This window comes from Bombus vancouverensis, chromosome 11 (genome assembly GCF_051014615.1).
Source record: "Bombus vancouverensis nearcticus chromosome 11, iyBomVanc1_principal, whole genome shotgun sequence".
Taxonomy (NCBI): Eukaryota; Metazoa; Arthropoda; class Insecta; order Hymenoptera; family Apidae; genus Bombus; species Bombus vancouverensis.
The window spans coordinates 1,106,312-1,124,684 of NC_134921.1; the positions used below are offsets into that span (position 1 = coordinate 1,106,312).

The window sequence follows — 18,373 nt, forward strand, 5'->3', positions numbered from 1 at the left end:
ACAGTCCCTCACACTGCTGCGTGGGAACACGACACTTAGGTATGTGACACTGCGCACCATGGAGCTTTGGGAAGCTTCTATTGCATTTATAACAGCCCCAGTGGATGGGAGTATTTAAGTGATGCTCGTTAAGATGCCTGTCCAAGTCATGCAGCGTCATGAAAAGGAGGCGGATTTCCCTCTTTTCGCAGACTGGACAGGCGATCTGACCCCCACCAATGGGACTAATATTTTAAAACTCATGTCCAGGGACGTTGCCAGATCGTCACCATTGGTCCCCTCCGAAGCGGAAAAATCCGCCACGACGCCTCCGGGACCGAGAGACGCCGTGTCCGAGGCTATATTTCTACTACTATCGAATTTTATCAAAAAATTTTGATCCCGAACCAATATCCAATCAAAATCCAATCTTAGCCGTTAGCGGTACAAGTCGTCATAGATTCAGTTTGGGAACAAGTTCCCTTAATTAAGTTCAAAAATTCCAATATTCACGGTGAAATCACCGTTAATCGGTAAACCGACGTCTTCTTTTTTTGTCTTCCGCCCCTATTCGTCGCCGCACTCCGTTTGGCCATGCCAGCCGCATCCGGGAGACTACACCCCACGCTGATACGACATAACATGTTACCGGCGGTACCACTGGGAGGTAGGAGTGCGACTTGAGCAGACGAGACCGAGGCCTCGCCTGCCCCCGAGTAACTATGATTCTTCTGTTGCTGAGGGCAAGCCGTCTTGCAACGTCTTGCCACCCAACTCACAGGATCGCAACCCGCAACCGGCCCAACACGGCGTGACTCACCAAGCTCACGCATAGGCTAAGCCGCAAACCACTAATCAGCGCATCCGACTAAGTCCCAGCGGCGTATCGTTTTCAGGCGAACGCGGCTAAGGACCAGCGGCGTATTGCTTTTCAGTGTCTCACTGTGTCACTAATCGGCGACGGGGCAGCTGCTCACCTTTCCATTTCGTATAAAATACACAAAAAGGCTTAGAAAAAATAAGGCGATGCGCCACCGAGACCAGCGCACCGCCCATTATAACGACACTAACCAGATGACGAGACCTCTGGAAAAAAAAACCTGTGAAGTCTCCAAAGAAGCTTCATACTTCCGAGGTACCCCCTCGTAAGGATTTGTTCTTAAAAATTGACAAAAGTCAATTATTCCAATATGTACAATTTACTCATTCGTTAAGATGAGTATTGAAATAAATAAATAAATAAATATAATAACTTAAATAAATAAATAAATAGATAAATACAGGTTAAAATCGTCAGCCGTCTAGGAATATGTTTCCCATTTCGATGGAGCTACGGAGCACATCCATTATTATAGTCTTCATTTCATTATAGTTTAGCCCCAGCTCCAGTAGACTTTCCTTCGTTTTGGTAGTGATGGTACCTCTACTTCCCAGCACTATCGGCATGATCGAACCTTCTTTCAGGCCATACGTTGTCTTTAGGTACTCAAGACAGGGGAGGTACTTGTCAACCTTTTTTTGCCTTGCCTTGAGGAGGTAATCTCTATTCTCGTAGCGGACGGTAACGTCGACTACGAGAACCCTTTCCTCGTTTTTGACTACGAGGTCCGGCTTGAACAGATCACCTCCCACTCTGAGCGTAGGTTCAACAAATACTTCATTACTCTTCCGTAGACTCTCGGCAAGGGTCATTTTTGCCTCATCGTGCCGCTTCATCCTCAGGCCCTTGGTGTACTGACACAGCCCGAGTATATGTCCAAGGGTCTTGGGCTGGGCTCGACATTTTCTACAATTAACATCCACATTTTTGTCGGTCCGTGCCAGTACTGTTCTTGTACCAACGGTGTTGGTCCTGAGTTTGAGGGCATCTATAAATCTATAAAACCAGGCTGGAGACCGCCGGGTCGATCGAGTTTTTCATTTTTATTGCACTTTTTAGGGTGCCAAGTTTGACGATGTGTTCGAACCTCGGCAACCCTAATCCGCCCCAGGATTTGGGGGCATAGAAAAATCCAGTGGCAGTTGAAGGCGTTAGATGGAATATAGCCTTTATTTCCTGCCTGACTTCGCTGTCCAGCAATCTTAAAACGCTGTCGCTCGGCGGGCTTACGAGCAGGTTATAAATATATCGGGGAAAGATATGTTTTGTGATCAATTCGAGCTTCTGGCATGGCTTGAGAGAGAGCTTTCTAATTCTCCTCACCACACTCAGAAGCTCGGGAACGATTATGCCACAGTGTATGCCTTTCCAAGGCCCCATTTTGGCGCCTAAGTACCTGAAGGCCTCGTCGGGATCGACTGTTGGGATGGTGTTGTTCCCATGTTTAATTTTTGGTTCTTTGATGAACCAAGTACGCCTTTCTGCGACTATTTGAAATGCCTGGCATTTATCCCTTGAGATGGTCATACCGAGGCCATTCAGATACTCGTCAAGCACATCCACTTGGCGTGCGCTTCCCCGATATCGGCGCCGAGCAACACTACGTCGTCAGCAAAAGCCAGGACAGGAATCTTTCTTGTCTCACTTACATTTATTCCGCTGGTTTGTTGCTCGATCAAATCCAGCAGTGGCTCCAAGCACACGTTGAATAGCAGCGGCGACAAAGGGTCGCCCTGCTTAACTCCCCTGAGGATCGTAATCTCGACCCCGGTGCTGTTGTTAGATTTTATCGTGGTCTTGCCCTCATTATACATGTTACTGACCAAGTCAGTAATGGGGATCGGCACGCCCTTCCTCCTTAGGCAGGGGACGATTGCCGAGTGAGGCACTGTGTCAAAGGCTTTGGAGATATCCACAATAGTGAATACCCCGCCTTTCTTTTTCTTGCTATAATCCAAGGCAGCGCTCAACAGTTCGATGTTTATTTTACAGCCGCTCTCAGCGGTGAATCCTTTCTGCCTTGGATTCAACACAATGCCCCTCCTTATCCTCCCGTCAATTATGGAGGAGAAAATACGGCCGAGAATGGGGCCTATAGTTATAGGCCTCCAATTCTCGATCAGGCTGCTAGACTTATTCGGTTTTGGTATTAATGTTGTTCTATTTTCCTTCCATATAGGAGGAAAATAGGAGCAATAAAGTAAGATATTATATAGTATAGCTAAGATGGTGGGCAGGCCAGGGATCAGAAGGTGTTCCTTCTGGAAGCCATCCGGTCCTGCTGCAGCCTTCATTCTTATTTTGCTCAATTTCTCCGCCACATCCTCAACAGCAATTGGCGGGAAGACCTCACATAAGGAAAGCTCAGAGGCTCTACTTCCTGGGACGGGGGCTTCAACAGGTCCTGTCTGGCCCCATAAATCCACATACAGCCTCCTCACTTCCTCGGCATCAGGCAGATCCCTAGCCGGTTGGAAGGCCTGATCATCATTTATTACGGCATCGGCCAACCTCCTTGGATTCTCTGTAAACAACTCCTGGCAACGAGCGTATGAGTATCTCTTTCTAGCGTTTCTATTTCCCTTTTTCTTTCTTTGGTGACCAATCCTTTTGTTCTTAATTGGACTTGCCCTCTTTCTACTATTTATTTCTTTTTTGGCTCCATAGAGCGTGAATTTTAAAAATTCATTTATAGCACTCTCAAGGGCTTCCCTATTTCCCTTGAGAGAGACCCAGATTGTCATCAGTCGAGTGTGGACCCACCTTAAAACAGGTGGCACCTCGACTTGTGTCATTATTGCGGACTCCAGCTGGAGTCTCCACTGTTCATATTCTAGACCGCTGACTCCAGGTTCTTCGAAACACGCATTGCCTGGATCAACGGGATCGCACCCTCCCTCTGTCACCTGAGTGGGCTCTTGAGAATTTGCTTCCTCACCAATCAGCCTCAGCTTTTTACGCTGGTATCTGATTTGTTCGATCGTCTTGCTGGTGAGGATCTCACTGATCATTTTGTTGGGGAATTTGTGATCTTTATATATCTCCCAAAGATCCCTCAACTGAGCCAACTCCTCCGCCGTCCATTTTTTCTCAGGGGGGTCCGTTCCCCTCCTTTTGACGTTTCTTACGGCAGGGTGCGCATGCCGCTCGTGGGTAGACAGCCCTCTAAGCGTCCCAAAGCTCATGGGGCAGGTTTCGCATCTATATGAGCCACTAGGTCCTTGACTTGTTCCTCTACAATGAGGCAGGTGGCATCTGGCCCCATGAAGCTTCGGAAAGCCTTTCCCACAGTCTTTGCATCTCCATTGGATGCGGGCTGTCACATGATGTTGCTCCAGGTGCCGCCCTAAGTCTGACAATGACAAAAAGAAAAGGTCGATTTCCCTTTTCTGGCAGACAGGGCAGGCAACCTGGTCACCCACGACCGGTACCGATATTTCAATCATGTCCAGGGATAAAGCCAGGTCGTCAACAGAGGTCTCCTCCAGAGCGGAAGAACCCGCCACGGCGTCCCCGGGACCGAGAGACGTCGCGTTCGAGGCACTTTGTGAGTTTTGATTTACCATGATATTTAATATTATTATATTTCACCATATTACTTTTCCAATTGTGTCCAATCATTAGCCTCATTATTGCCAAGTTGTGCCAAATCCAGTCAAGGAACAAGTTCCTTTTAAAGGAGATAACTCCATTTTTCACGGTGAAATTCACCGTTAGATCGGCAAGCCGATTTTGGTTTAGTCTTTCGCTCCTTCATCGCCGCTCTCCCTTTAGCCATACTCAGTGCCCGGGGGATGCTCCCCACTCTGACACAAATGAGTATGTTACCGGCGGTACCACGAGGAGGTAGGAGTGCGACTTGAGCAGACGGAGCCGAAGCCCCGCCTGCCACCAAGCAGCTGTGACTCTTCCATCATTGGAGGCAAGCCGTTTCCAGCGTTATGCCACCCAACGAGCAAGATCGCTACACTCAACCAGCAACCCCCACGCTGCTCTTCCAGCACACGCATAGGCTAGCCACGGCCACCTTCCGGCTCATCCGCCTAAGTCCCAGCGGCGTATCGTTTTTAGGCGAACGCGGCTAAGGGCCAGCGGCGTATTGCTTTTCGAGCACGTGCGGCAAAGTGCCGGCGGCGTATTGCTTTCTTTTATAACGTCACTAATTAGATGACGAGGCAGTTGTTCACCTGTTCCGCTTCGTATAGATTAACGAAAACGGCTTAAAAAAAAATAAGGCGATGCGCCACCGAAACCGGCTACCCATCGCTATAAAGCAAGCGCAACCAAGTCCCAGCGACACCACGCCTTGTAAAGTCACTAATTCAATGACGAGGCCTGTGGAAATAATCTGTGGTCCTCGATACGAGGACCATACTTCCGAGGTTTATCCCCCTCGTAGGGACATTAAAATATAACACATTTGCTTTGTAACCCGAAGGTTACAGCAAATTTAATAAATATCGTGCATGGACGTAATAATAAATAAATAAATAAATAAATAATTTTTAAAAAAGCTGGGTCTTATTCATGTGTCTAAAAATATATTACACAACTCTATGGAGCTTCTCAAAACATTCATCACTAATGTTTTTATCACATGGCCACCGATACCCATACGCTTGAGGTTACTTTCCGTGGAAGGCGTTATGGTACCACGGCTGCCCAAGACCACCGGTATTACTTCTCCCTTGCCGACATTAAATCTTGCCTTTAGGTGTTCGAAGCAAGGTCGATATTTGTTGATCTTTTCCTTCTCCGCGCGCGAGAGGTAATCCTTATTCCCGTAGCGGACGGTAACGTCGACCACGAGAACCCTTTCCTCGTTTTTAACTACGAGGTCCGGCTTGAAAAGAGCACCTCCCACCCGGAGCGTAGGTTCAACAAAAACTTCATTATTCCTTCGTAGACTTTCGGCAAGGGTCATTTTCGCTTCATCATGTCGCTTAATCCTCAGGCCCTTGTTGTACTGGCACAGCCCGAGTATATGTCCAAGGGTCTCGGGCTGGGCTCGACATTTTCTACAATTGATGTCCAAATTTTTGTCGACCCGTGCCAGCACTGTTCTTGTACCAACGGTGTTGGTCCTGAGTTTGAGGGCATCTATAAATCTTGATGGCCTGAGCAGTTCGTAATCCTCAAGCCACACATTGCCAGTTTTGTTTCTCGAGAAGTCAGGTACGCCCTGCCCCTGACTTCTTAGTTCTGCAGATTGCTTCACATGCCCCGCTTTTAATCTTTTTCGGGCTCTTTCGATATCTTCCACAGAGTCTGGCCAATTGATCCTCAGTGAGTTTGCCATCTTTTTCAATTTCTCATTATACTTTTCATCAACCAGGCTGGAGACCGCCGGGTCGATCGAGTCTTTTATTTTAATTGCACTTTTTAGGGTGCCAAGTTTGACGATGTGTTCGAACCTCGGCAACCCTAATCCGCCCCAGGATTTGGGGGCATGGAAAAATCCAGTGGTAGTTGAAGGCGTGAGATGGAATATAGCCTTTACCTCCTGCCTGACTTCGCTGTCCAGCAATCTTAGAACGCAGTCTCTCGGCGGGCTTACGAGCAGGTTATAAATATATCGGGTAAAGATATATTTTGTGATCAGTTCGAGCTTCAGGCATGGCTTGAGAGAGAGTTTTCTAACTCTCCTCACCACACTCAGAAGCTCGGGAACAATTATGACACAGTGTATGCCTTTCCAGGTCCCCATTTTGGCGCCCATGTACCTGAAGGCCTCGTCGGGATCGACTGTTGGGATGGTGTTGTTCCCAAGCTTAATTTTTGGTTCTTTAATGAACCAAGTACGCCTTTCTGTGACTATTTGAAATATCTGGCATTTATCCCGTGAGATGGTCATACCGAAGCCATTCAGACACTCGTCACGCATGTCCACTTGGCGTTGCGCTTCCCCGACATCAGCGTCGAGCAATACTACGTCATCAGCGAAAGCCAGGACAGGAATCTTTCGTGTCTCGCTTATGTTAATTCCACTGGTTTGTTTCTCGATCAAATCCAGCAGTGGCTCCAAGCACAGGTTGAATAGCAGCGGCGACAAAGGGTCGCCCTGCTTAACTCCCCTGAGGATCGTATTCTCGACCCCCATATTATCTTTGGATTTGATCGTGGTCTTGCCCTCAGTGTACATATTACTGATCAAGTCAGTAATGGGGGTCGGCACGCCCTTCCTCCTCAGGCAGGGAACAATTGCCGAATGAGGCACTGTGTCGAAGGCTTTCGAGATATCCACAGTAGTGAATATCCCGCCTTTCTTTTTCTTGCTATAATCCAAGGCAGCGCTCAACAGTTCGATATTAATTTTACAACCGCTCTCGGCGGTGAATCCTTTCTGCCTTTTATTCAACACAATGCCCCTCCTTATCCTCCCGTCAATAATGGAGGAGAAAATACGGCCGAGAATGGGGCCTATAGTTATAGGCCTCCAATTCTCGACCAGGCTGCTAGGCTTATTTGGTTTCGGAATTAATGTTGTTCTATTTTCCTTCCATATAGGAGGAAAATAGGAACAATATAGTAAAATGTTGTACAATTTAGCCAAGATGATAGGCAGGCCAGGGATCAGGTGTTCCTTCTGAAAGCCGTCCGGTCCTGCTGCAGCCTTCATTCTTATTTTACTCAATTTCTCCGCCACATCCTTAACAGCAATTGGCGGGAAGACTTCACATAAGGACAGCTCAGTGGCTCTACTTCCTGGGATAGGGGCTTCAACAGGTCCTGTCTGGCCCCATAAATCCTCATAAAGCCTCTTCACTTCCTCGGCATCAGGTAGATCCCTAGCCGGTTGGAGGAAGGCCTGATCATCATTTATTACAGCATCGGCCAACCTCCTTGGATTTTCTATAAACAACTCCTGGCAACGTGCGTATGAGTATCTCTTTCTTGCATTTCTGTTTTTCTTTTTCTGGTGACCAATCCTTCTGTTACTAACTGAACTTGCCCTCTTTCTACTGTTAATTTCCTTTATGGCTCCATAGAGCGTGATTTTTAAGAATTCATTTATAGCACTCTCAAGGGCTTCCCTATTTCCCTTGAGAGAGACCCAGATTGTCATCAGTCGAGTGTGGACCCACCTTAAAACAGGTGGCACCTCGACTTGCGTCACTATTGCGGACTCCAACTGGAGCCTCCATTGTTCGTAATCTATACCGCTGATTCCAGGTTCTTCGAAACACGCATTGCCTGGATCAACGTGATCGCACCCTCCCTCTGTCACCTGAGTGGGCTCTTGAGAATTTGCTTCCTCACCAATCAGCCTCAGCTTTTTTCGCTGGTATCTGATTTGTCCGATCGTCTTGCTGGTGAGGATCTCACTGATCATTTTGTTGGGGAATTTGTGATCATTATATATCTCACAAAGTTCCCTCAATTGAGCCAACTCCTCTGCCGTCCATTTTTTCTCAGGGGGGTCCTTTCCCCTTCTTTTGACGTTTCTTACGGCAGGGTGCGCATGCTGCTCGTGGGTAGACAGCCCTCTAAGCGTCCCAAAGCTCATGGGGCAGGTTTCGCATCTATATGAGCCACCAGATCCTTGACTTGTGACTCTACAGTGAGGCAGGTGGCATCTGGCCCCATGAAGCTTCGGAAAGCCTTTCCCACAGTCTTTGCATCTCCATTGGATGCGGGCTGTCACGTGATGTTGTTCCAGGTGCCGCCCTAAGTCTGATAACGACAAAAGGAAAAGGTCAATTTCCCTTTTCTGGCAGACAGGGCAGGCAACCTGGTCACCCACGATCGGTACCGATATCTCAATCATGTCCAGGGATAAAGCCTGGTCGTCAACAGAGGTCTCCTCCAGAGCGGAAGAATCCGCCACAGCGTCTCCGGGACCGAGAGACGCCGCGTCCGAGGCGCTTTGTGTATCTTGATTTACCATGATATTTAATTTTAACAATGCTACTTTTTCCAATCATGCCCAATCGTCAGCCTTGTTACTGCCAGGTTGTGCCATATCCAACCAAGGAACGAGTTCCTTTAAAGGAGATAACTCCGCATTTCACGGTGAAATTCACCGTTAGATCGGCAAGCCGATTCTTTGGTTTAGTCTTTCGCTCCTTCATGGCCGCACTCCATTTAGCCATACTCGGTGTCCGGGAGGATGCTCCCCACGCTGACACAAATGAGTATGTTACCGGCGGTACCACGAGGAGGTAGGAGTGCGACTTGAGCAGGCGGGGCTTCGGCAACTATGACTCTTCCATCGTTGGAGACAAGCCGTTTTCCAACGTCCCGCCACCCAACGAGCAAGATCGCTACGCTCAACCAGCAACCCCCTCGCGGCTCTTCCAGCACACGCATAGGCAAGCCACGGCCATCTTCCGGCTCATCCGCCTAAGTCCCAGCGGCGTATCGTTTTTGGACGAACGCGGCTAAGGGCCAGCGGCATATTGCTTTCTGGCGCGCACAGCCAAGTCCCAGCGGCGTATTGCTTTTCGAGCATGCGCGGCAAAGTGCCTGCGGCGTATTGCTTTCTTTTATAACGTCACTAGTCAGATGACGAGGCTGCTGTTCACCTTTTCCGTTCCGTGTAACACGAAATCGGCTTAAAAAAATAAGGCGATGCGCCACCAAGACCGGCCGCACCTCGCTATATAGCAAGCGCAACCAAGTCCAAGCGACACAGCGCCCTTATAACGTCACTAATCCAATGACGAGGCATTTGGCTATAATCTGTGATCCTCGATACGAGGACCATACTTCCGAGGTTTATCCCCCTCGTAGGGACATTAAAATATAGCATATTTGCTATGTAACCCGAAGATTACAGCAAATTTATTCAATATCATGCATGGACGTAATAATAAGTTATTAAATAAATAAATAAATAAATAAATAATTTTAAATAAAAGAACTGGGTCTAATTTATGTATCTAAAAATATATTACACAACTCTATGGAGCTTCTCAAAACATTCATCACTAATGTTTTTATCACATGGCCACCGATACCCATACGCTTGAGGTTACTTTCCGTGGAAGGCGTTATGGTACCACGGCTGCCCAAGACCACCGGTATTACTTCTCCCTTGCCGACATTAAATCTTGCCTTTAGGTGTTCGAAGCAAGGTCGATATTTGTTGATCTTTTCCTTCTCCGCGCGCGAGAGGTAATCCTTATTCCCGTAGCGGACGGTAACGTCGACCACGAGAACCCTTTCCTCGTTTTTAACTACGAGGTCCGGCTTGAAAAGAGCACCTCCCACCCGGAGCGTAGGTTCAACAAAAACTTCATTATTCCTTCGTAGACTTTCGGCAAGGGTCATTTTCGCTTCATCATGTCGCTTAATCCTCAGGCCCTTGTTGTACTGGCACAGCCCGAGTATATGTCCAAGGGTCTCGGGCTGGGCTCGACATTTTCTACAATTGATGTCCAAATTTTTGTCGACCCGTGCCAGCACTGTTCTTGTACCAACGGTGTTGGTCCTGAGTTTGAGGGCATCTATAAATCTTGATGGCCTGAGCAGTTCGTAATCCTCAAGCCACACATTGCCAGTTTTGTTTCTCGAGAAGTCAGGTACGCCCTGCCCCTGACTTCTTAGTTCTGCAGATTCCTTCACATGCCCCGCTTTTAATCTTTTTCGGGCTCTTTCGATATCTTCCACAGAGTCTGGCCAATTGATCCTCAGTGAGTTTGCCATCTTTTTCAATTTCTCATTATACTTTTCATCAACCAGGCTGGAGACCGCCGGGTCGATCGAGTTTTTCATTTTTATTGCACTTTTTAGGGTGCCAAGTTTGACGATGTGTTCGAACCTCGGCAACCCTAATCCGCCCCAGGATTTGGGGGCATAGAAAAATCCAGTGGCAGTTGAAGGCGTTAGATGGAATATAGCCTTTATTTCCTGCCTGACTTCGCTGTCCAGCAATCTTAAAACGCTGTCGCTCGGCGGGCTTACGAGCAGGTTATAAATATATCGGGGAAAGATATGTTTTGTGATCAATTCGAGCTTCTGGCATGGCTTGAGAGAGAGCTTTCTAATTCTCCTCACCACACTCAGAAGCTCGGGAACGATTATGCCACAGTGTATGCCTTTCCAAGGCCCCATTTTGGCGCCTAAGTACCTGAAGGCTTCGTCGGGATCGACTGTTGGGATGGTGTTGTTCCCATGTTTAATTTTTGGTTCTTTGATGAACCAAGTACGCCTTTCTGCGACTATTTGAAATGCCTGGCATTTATCCCTTGAGATGGTCATACCGAGGCCGTTCAGATACTCGTCAAGCACATCCACTTGGCGTTGCGCTTCCCCGATATCGGCGCCGAGCAACACTACGTCGTCAGCAAAAGCCAGGACAGGAATCTTTCTTGTCTCATTCACGTTTATTCCGCTGGTTTGTTGCTCGATCAAATCCAGCAGTGGCTCCAAGCACAGGTTGAATAGCAGCGGTGACAAAGGGTCGCCCTGCTTAACTCCCCTGAGGATCTTAATCTCGACCCCGGTGCTGTTTTTAGATTTTATTGTGGTCTTGCCCTCGTTATACATGTTCCTGATCAAGTCAGTAATGGGGATCGGCACGCCCTTCCTCCTTAGGCAGGGGACGATTGCCGAGTGGGGCACTGTGTCGAAGGCTTTGGAGATATCCACAATAGTGAATACCCCGCCTTTCTTTTTCTTGCTATGATCCAAGGCAGCGCTCAACAGGTCGATGTTTATTTTACAACCGCTTTCAGCGGTGAATCCTTTCTGCCTTGGATTCAACACAATGCCCCTCCTTATCCTCCCGTCAATTATGGAGGAGAAAATACGGCCGAGAATGGGGCCTATAGTTATAGGCCTCCAATTCTCGACCAGGCTGCTCGACTTATTTGGTTTTGGTATTAATGTTGTTCTATTTTCCTTCCATATAGGAGGAAAATAGGAGCAATAAAGTAAGATATTGTACAATACAGCTAAAATGGTGGGCAGGCCAGGGATCAGAAGGTGTTCCTTCTGGAAGCCATCCGGTCCTGCTGCAGCCTTCATTCTTATTCTGCTCAATTTCTCCGCCACATCCTCAACAGCAATTGGCGGGAAGACCTCGCATAAGGAAAGCTCAGAGGCTCTACTTCCTGGGACGGGGGCTTCAACAGGTCCTGTCTGGCCCCATAAATCCTCATAAAGCCTCCTCACTTCCTCGGCATCAGGCAGATCCCTAGCCGGTTGGAGGAAGGCCCGATCATCATTTATTACGGCATCGGCCAACCTCCTTGGATTTTCTGTAAACAACTCTTGGCAACGAGCGTATGAGTATCTCTTTCTAGCATTCCTATTTCCCTTTTTCTTTCCTTGGTGACCAATCCTTTTGTTCTTAACTGAACTTGCCCTCTTTTTACTATTAATTTCTTTTATGGCTCCATAGAGCGTGAATTTTAAAAATTCATTTATAGTACTCTCAAGGGCTTCCCTATTTCCCTTGAGAGAGACCCAGATTGTCATCAGTCGAGTGTGGACCCACCTTAAAACAGGTGGCACCTCGACTTGTGTCATTATTGCGGACTCCAGCTGGAGTCTCCACTGTTCATATTCTAGACCGCTGACTCCAGGTTCTTCGAAACACGCATTGCCTGGATCAACGGGATCGCACCCTCCCTCTGTCACCTGAGTGGGCTCTTGAGAATTTGCTTCCTCACCAATCAGCCTCAGCTTTTTACGCTGGTATCTGATTTGTTCGATCGTCTTGCTGGTGAGGATCTCACTGATCATTTTGTTGGGGAATTTGTGATCATTATATATCTCACAAAGTTCCCTCAATTGAGCCAACTCCTCTGCCGTCCATTTTTTCTCAGGGGGGTCCTTTCCCCTTCTTTTGACGTTTCTTACGGCAGGGTGCGCATGCTGCTCGTGGGTAGACAGCCCTCTAAGCGTCCCAAAGCTCATGGGGCAGGTTTCGCATCTATATGAGCCACCAGATCCTTGACTTGTGACTCTACAGTGAGGCAGGTGGCATCTGGCCCCATGAAGCTTCGGAAAGCCTTTCCCACAGTCTTTGCATCTCCATTGGATGCGGGCTGTCACATGATGTTGCTCCAGGTGCCGCCCTAAGTCTGACAATGACAAAAAGAAAAGGTCGATTTCCCTTTTCTGGCAGACAGGGCAGGCAACCTGGTCACCCACGATCGGTACCATGATGTCAATCGTGTCCGGGGATGAAGCCAAATCGTCAACAGAGGTCCCCTCCAGAGCGGAAGAATCCGCCGCGACGTCTCCGGGACCGAGAGATGCCGCGTCCGAGGCGCTTTCTGTGTCTTTATTTACCATGATATTTCATTCTGTTTAATTACGCTTTTGTTATTTTTCTCAATCATGCCCAATCGTTAACCTTATTACTGCCAAGTCGTGCCATAGCTAATCAAGGAACGAGTTCCTTTCAGGGAGATAACTCCATACTTCACGGTGAAATTCACCGTTAGATCGGCAAGCCGATTTTTGGTTTCGTCTCTCGCTCCTTCATCGCCGCACTCCCTTTGGCCATACTCGGTGTCCGGGGGGATGCTCCCCGCGCTGACACGAATGAGTATGTTACCGGCGGTACCACGAGGAGGTAGGAGTGCGACTTGAGCAAACGGGGCCGAAGCCCCGCCTGCCCCCAAGCAACTATGACTCTTCCATCGTTGGAGACAAGCCGTTTTCCAACGTCCCGCCACCCAACGAGCAAGATCGCTTCGCTCAACCAGCAACCCCCGCGCGGCTCTTCCAGCACACACGTAGGCAAGCCATGCCACCATCCAGCTCATCCGCCTAAGTCCCAGCGGCGTATCGTTTTTGGGCGAACGCGGCTAAGGGCCAGCGGCATATTACTTTCTGGCGCGCACAGCCAAGTCCCAGCGGCGTATTGCTTTTCGAGCACGCGCGGCAAAGTGCCAGCGGCGTATTGCTTTCTTTTATAACGTCACTAGTCAGATGACGAGGCTGCTGTTCACCTTTTCCGTTTCGTGTAGCACGAATTCGGCTTAAAAAAAAATATGGCGATGCGCCGCCGAGACCGGCCGCACCTCGCTATATAGCAAGCGCAACCAAGTCCAAGCGACACACCGCCCTTGTAACGTCACTAATCCAATGACGAGGCCTGTGGAAACCTTAAGAGAGTCATAGTTACTCCCGCCAGGTTACCCGCGCTTTTTTTGAATTTTTTTACGTTGACATTCAGAGCACTGGGCCGAAATCACATTCCGTCAACACCCTTGGGGGCCATCGCAAGGCTAAATACTACAGTAGTCATAGCTCATAAATTCGAATTCAATGTTTCACCATAATTTTATTTCCGTTCGCAGTGTCTCCAAGTTCCGAAATCAGTGCGTCGATGATCGTCCAATGTTCAAACTCTATACGTACAGGGGAAATCTTCACGCTATCATACCGCAGCAACATAGCTCGACCGTGAACCGACTCCTCTCATTTCGTTAAATAAAAGGGCGGCGGTCCACTAGAAAAGATGAGTTACTCGGCAATAAGACCAAAAATCGCTCATAGCATCTAAGACCATACTTCCAAACCTTCCCTACCGCCGCGTATAGCCAAGAGGAAGCTGCTTCTATAATCTGTTACTAAAATACGTCTTATCCTCGACAATATTTCCCATCCACCAAAAATTCACAGAACACCGCTGTTGCAAATGTAATATTATAAAGGTACTTCGGGGCAGCCGACTGTATCAAAATTCTACAGTAATTTTTCCATACTTCCAGATTTTTTCCCGACACGCGATTTATCGAGTAGATAGCTACAACTGTATAAAACTAACTACAATAATTTTAAACCATGAGAAAATTTCCGAAATACCAAAAATCTGCAATGAAACGACTCCACCGCGGTGGAACCCACTACGAGCAGACTCTATCTCTGCCAACAAACAAGAGGTCCATATGGTGGCAACCTCTTCCCAAAGCTGCGAGTGGACATCGAACATTGCGCCTGGAGACATATCGAACCGTACAATAACATGGCGTATCGAGAACCAAACTTCGCAAGCCGCCATTTTGTTGAGAATTTTCGTTTAGAAAATTACTCCCATTCCGACTTATTCCATGTTATTAACTCACTTGATTAAAATAACCCCACTTTTCCAATCTTAAACAATACTTACATGCGTTAAACATAGTCAACACATTCGAATTATCCCTGAATATAGTGATAATTCAGACAGTATTCGGAGGTCACTGTTGATAATACGAGGATATCATCAAATCAAACATACACAACTTTATACGCTTAGCTCCGTACTAATAATAACCGAAGGAGCGGTAAGCAAATAACATGACAAGTAAATAAAATTACTTACACTCAACAGTACAACTTATCTCAGTCGACCGCAATAGCCAATGTTTAGCCAATAGATTAACTTAATATTAATTTAGCTCACTTTAACTTTAATTAAAATCCATTAAACGCTTACTCACTGAATAACATTAATTGTTATATCGATTTTAGCCCCGCTACGTCTTCCAATTTAGCCTGTGACTTCTCGCATCCGTTAAACCCTCTCATCTTATTCAAGTCAACAATAAACTAAAATCACTGTACGTACCCACGACACCCTAATTCATCTCAGATGGGAATTATCCATCATTATCTAGCTCGTTAAAAATTGATATTTCTCATGTTTCCTTTAAACTAATTCCACCCACGATATGACACATCCTAACCAACTACTATTACAACTAGTCTTATGCTCCCGAGCGGGAGCTCGCGGCAAACACGTCCGCAAGCAACGACGTCTCGAGTCGAACTCTAGTTTTGCTGCTAATTAAACTCGGTTGTCTGATTTCTAAGATTTTATGTATTTTACACGATACGTCGATCTGCATATTTTTCCTAACGATAATATAATGATTTTCAGTCTGTAAGGGTACGATCGTCAATTCTTCCAGCTTGAATAGAGCAGTTTGGCAGGTTTTGACTGTCTGTTGATTATTAGTTAATTCGATTCTACATTCAGGTGAACTGATTCTACTGTGACTTGGTTGAGTTCCCTTACAAATGTCCATCATTGCCATTCGTTTATATTTGTTTAAGTAGTGGCTATCGACAAAGGTGTATCGTTCTAAGTTGATTAGTATCAGTTTCTACTACAGGTACGATAAATACAGAGTTTTGCTTGAAAGGTATCGGATAAATTTTTATTTTCCATCCGTTGTCTTCTGAAAGCGGTACAGTTATCGTATATATAAGTTTGTTATCATTTGTCCATAATTTTAGTTTACTTAGATATAGAATTAGTAGAAAGTCTTGAACTGAAAGATCGATATGATTACGCATAAAGTTTTGTTTCGTTATTTGGTTGAGTATTGTTAAGAATTGTTTAGATTCTATAATTTGCGGGTTTATGATTCCTTGTTTTCCTGATACGGTAGTGTTAAAAATTTCGTCGATGTTAATATGGAGCTCAGATGTGGTAGATTCAGTCTGAATTAGTAAAGAGATCAATATTTCGTTTTTCTCGTTATGGTTTTCAATCTTGCGTATGACATTGCTAACGTTTTCGAGTTGATCCGTCTTAGCATAGTCTAGCACGCGTTTGATAAATGCGGTTTGATTACTAAGGATCGTATTCTATTGTTGGAGTCAAATAATGTATCAATATTTTCGTTGATGAGTTCTAGATCTTTTTCGAGGAGAGTTCCGAATAGAGTTTTAGATATTGAACCTATGACGTTGAGCAGTCCGCGTTTGCTTCTATAATGTAATAACAATTTCAAGTTGATGCGTTAGGTTTCCGAGATTTCTATACTTGATTTTTAGATTGTTTATCTCTGATATGTAAGCGCAAGGTGGTTTGCATTAACGGTTTATTAGCTCAATGTTGTAATTTATTGGTTTGATCGATTGGGTCATTATGGTCCACTATAAGAGTGATATCTACTTGTTCATTATACAGATAGCAATCGTCGATATGTTCTAAGAAAACGTTGGCATAACTTAGTGGTCTTACCACTAGATCGCTTTGAATGTATTCGAGAGTTAGAATTATCCATATTATGGTCGCCTTCATGAAAAATAAGGTTTAATCTGTTACCGTGGATTCTTTGCGTTTAATCATTGCAATATTCAATAAGCTAAGTAGGTGGATTAGACGAGAGGATTTCTGCCGGTCCTAGCTATTCGTAGTCTAGTTTGTTGGTTTTGTCATCGTTATGTACCCATACTTTACCTGGAATATCGTTTGTGTTTTAATGACTTTTCATATCTAATCTCTCCGATATTGCTTTTTGTTTGACCAGTGATTTGTTTTGCTTTGACTAAATAGGCGTTATATCGATTTTTCCAGAGGTTAAATAATTGTTCTTTAGTTACAGTGGGGGTGTTTGATATTGAGGATGGCATGTTAGCTTGTCGTCCAAATGTCAGTTCGAAAGGGGTGTATCCGGTTATTTCGTGTACAGAAGTATTATATCCCATACATATTAGTTTTAGGTTTTCGTCCCAGTCGTTTTGTCGGTCGATCGTGCAAGTTCGAATAAGGTCTTTTATCACAGCATGTGTTCGTTCGAGGGATCCGTTAAATTGCGGGTGGAAGAAAGTAGCTTTTATGTGTCAAACCTTCAAAGCCTTTTCAAATGTATCCATCAGTGTACACGAAATTTCGTCCCATATCCGTGAAGATACTTTTAGGTGCGGAAAATATGTACACATAGTGATTCGATAGTTCGTTGATGATCGAGTTGGCTGTTTGGTCTTTTAAAAGGATGAGGACGTGGTATTTGGTCAATTAGTTTTGAATAGACAGGATAAATTGATTACCTCGTTTGGTTTTTGTGAGAGGTCTGAATATATGCATTGCGATTTTGTCATTAGGGTTAACGAGTGTGTCAGTTATTAAGGGTTGCTCTTTTGCTCTGATACGGTTCAATTTCTCTCGTTGGCAAGTTTAGCAGTTTTCTATTAATTCTGTGACGCGTTGTTCTAGATTTGTCCAGTGATGGTGCTCTTGTATTCGTTTCACGGTGCGGTGTGTACCTAAGTGTCCTACGATTTCGTTATGGTTTTCGCTTAATATTATTTGTTTCTGTTTATTATCGTAGTCTACTGGCGGATCTTGTCCAAATATTAGTTTAATTTGAGGGAATCTCGTTGTCAAGAATCTTAACATAGGTCGAATGTTTACTTTTTCTAACGTGCTGAAACTATTGTCGTTTATCCCTATTTGTAAGAATTCAGTTTGGCATTTAGTAAAGTGTTTAGTTTACTTATATAACCAGTGCTGTTCGTTAAAGTCTCCTAGTTCGGCTTGTAATTTGTTTAAAGCGTGGTCTGTTAGGTTTTTGAGTTATTGGAGCTCGGGTTGTATTAGTTTTCCAGTCGATATGGTCATCATAATAGTCTGGGTTTTCTAGATCGAATGATACGGATTGAATATCTTCATTGGAGAGATTAACATTTTTTAAGCATTTTAAAGCTTGATGATCACTTTGAATCTTAAATTTTCTATCAAGTAGGTATTGCCTTAGTCTTTTGATTGAACATACTGTTGCTAGTAACTCTTTCTCGGTTGTAAAATAGTTTTTCTCAGTAGGGTTCAAGGTTCGAGAT

The 18,373-nt window shown here is 45.7% G+C and overlaps 1 protein-coding gene across 1 annotated transcript; it reads right to left on the reverse strand.

The window, feature by feature from the left end:
• Window positions 1–2,397: 2,397 nt before the first annotated feature.
• LOC143303384 (uncharacterized) lies at window positions 2,398–4,425 on the reverse strand. The gene is made up of 3 exons (XM_076622879.1): window positions 3,623–4,425; window positions 2,850–3,322; window positions 2,398–2,759 (listed from the first exon to the last, which is right to left on the reverse strand). Exons 1-3 carry the CDS (start codon window positions 4,423–4,425, stop codon window positions 2,398–2,400), a joined length of 1,638 nt encoding a protein of 545 aa, XP_076478994.1.
• Between the last annotated feature and the right edge of the window lie 13,948 nt (window positions 4,426–18,373).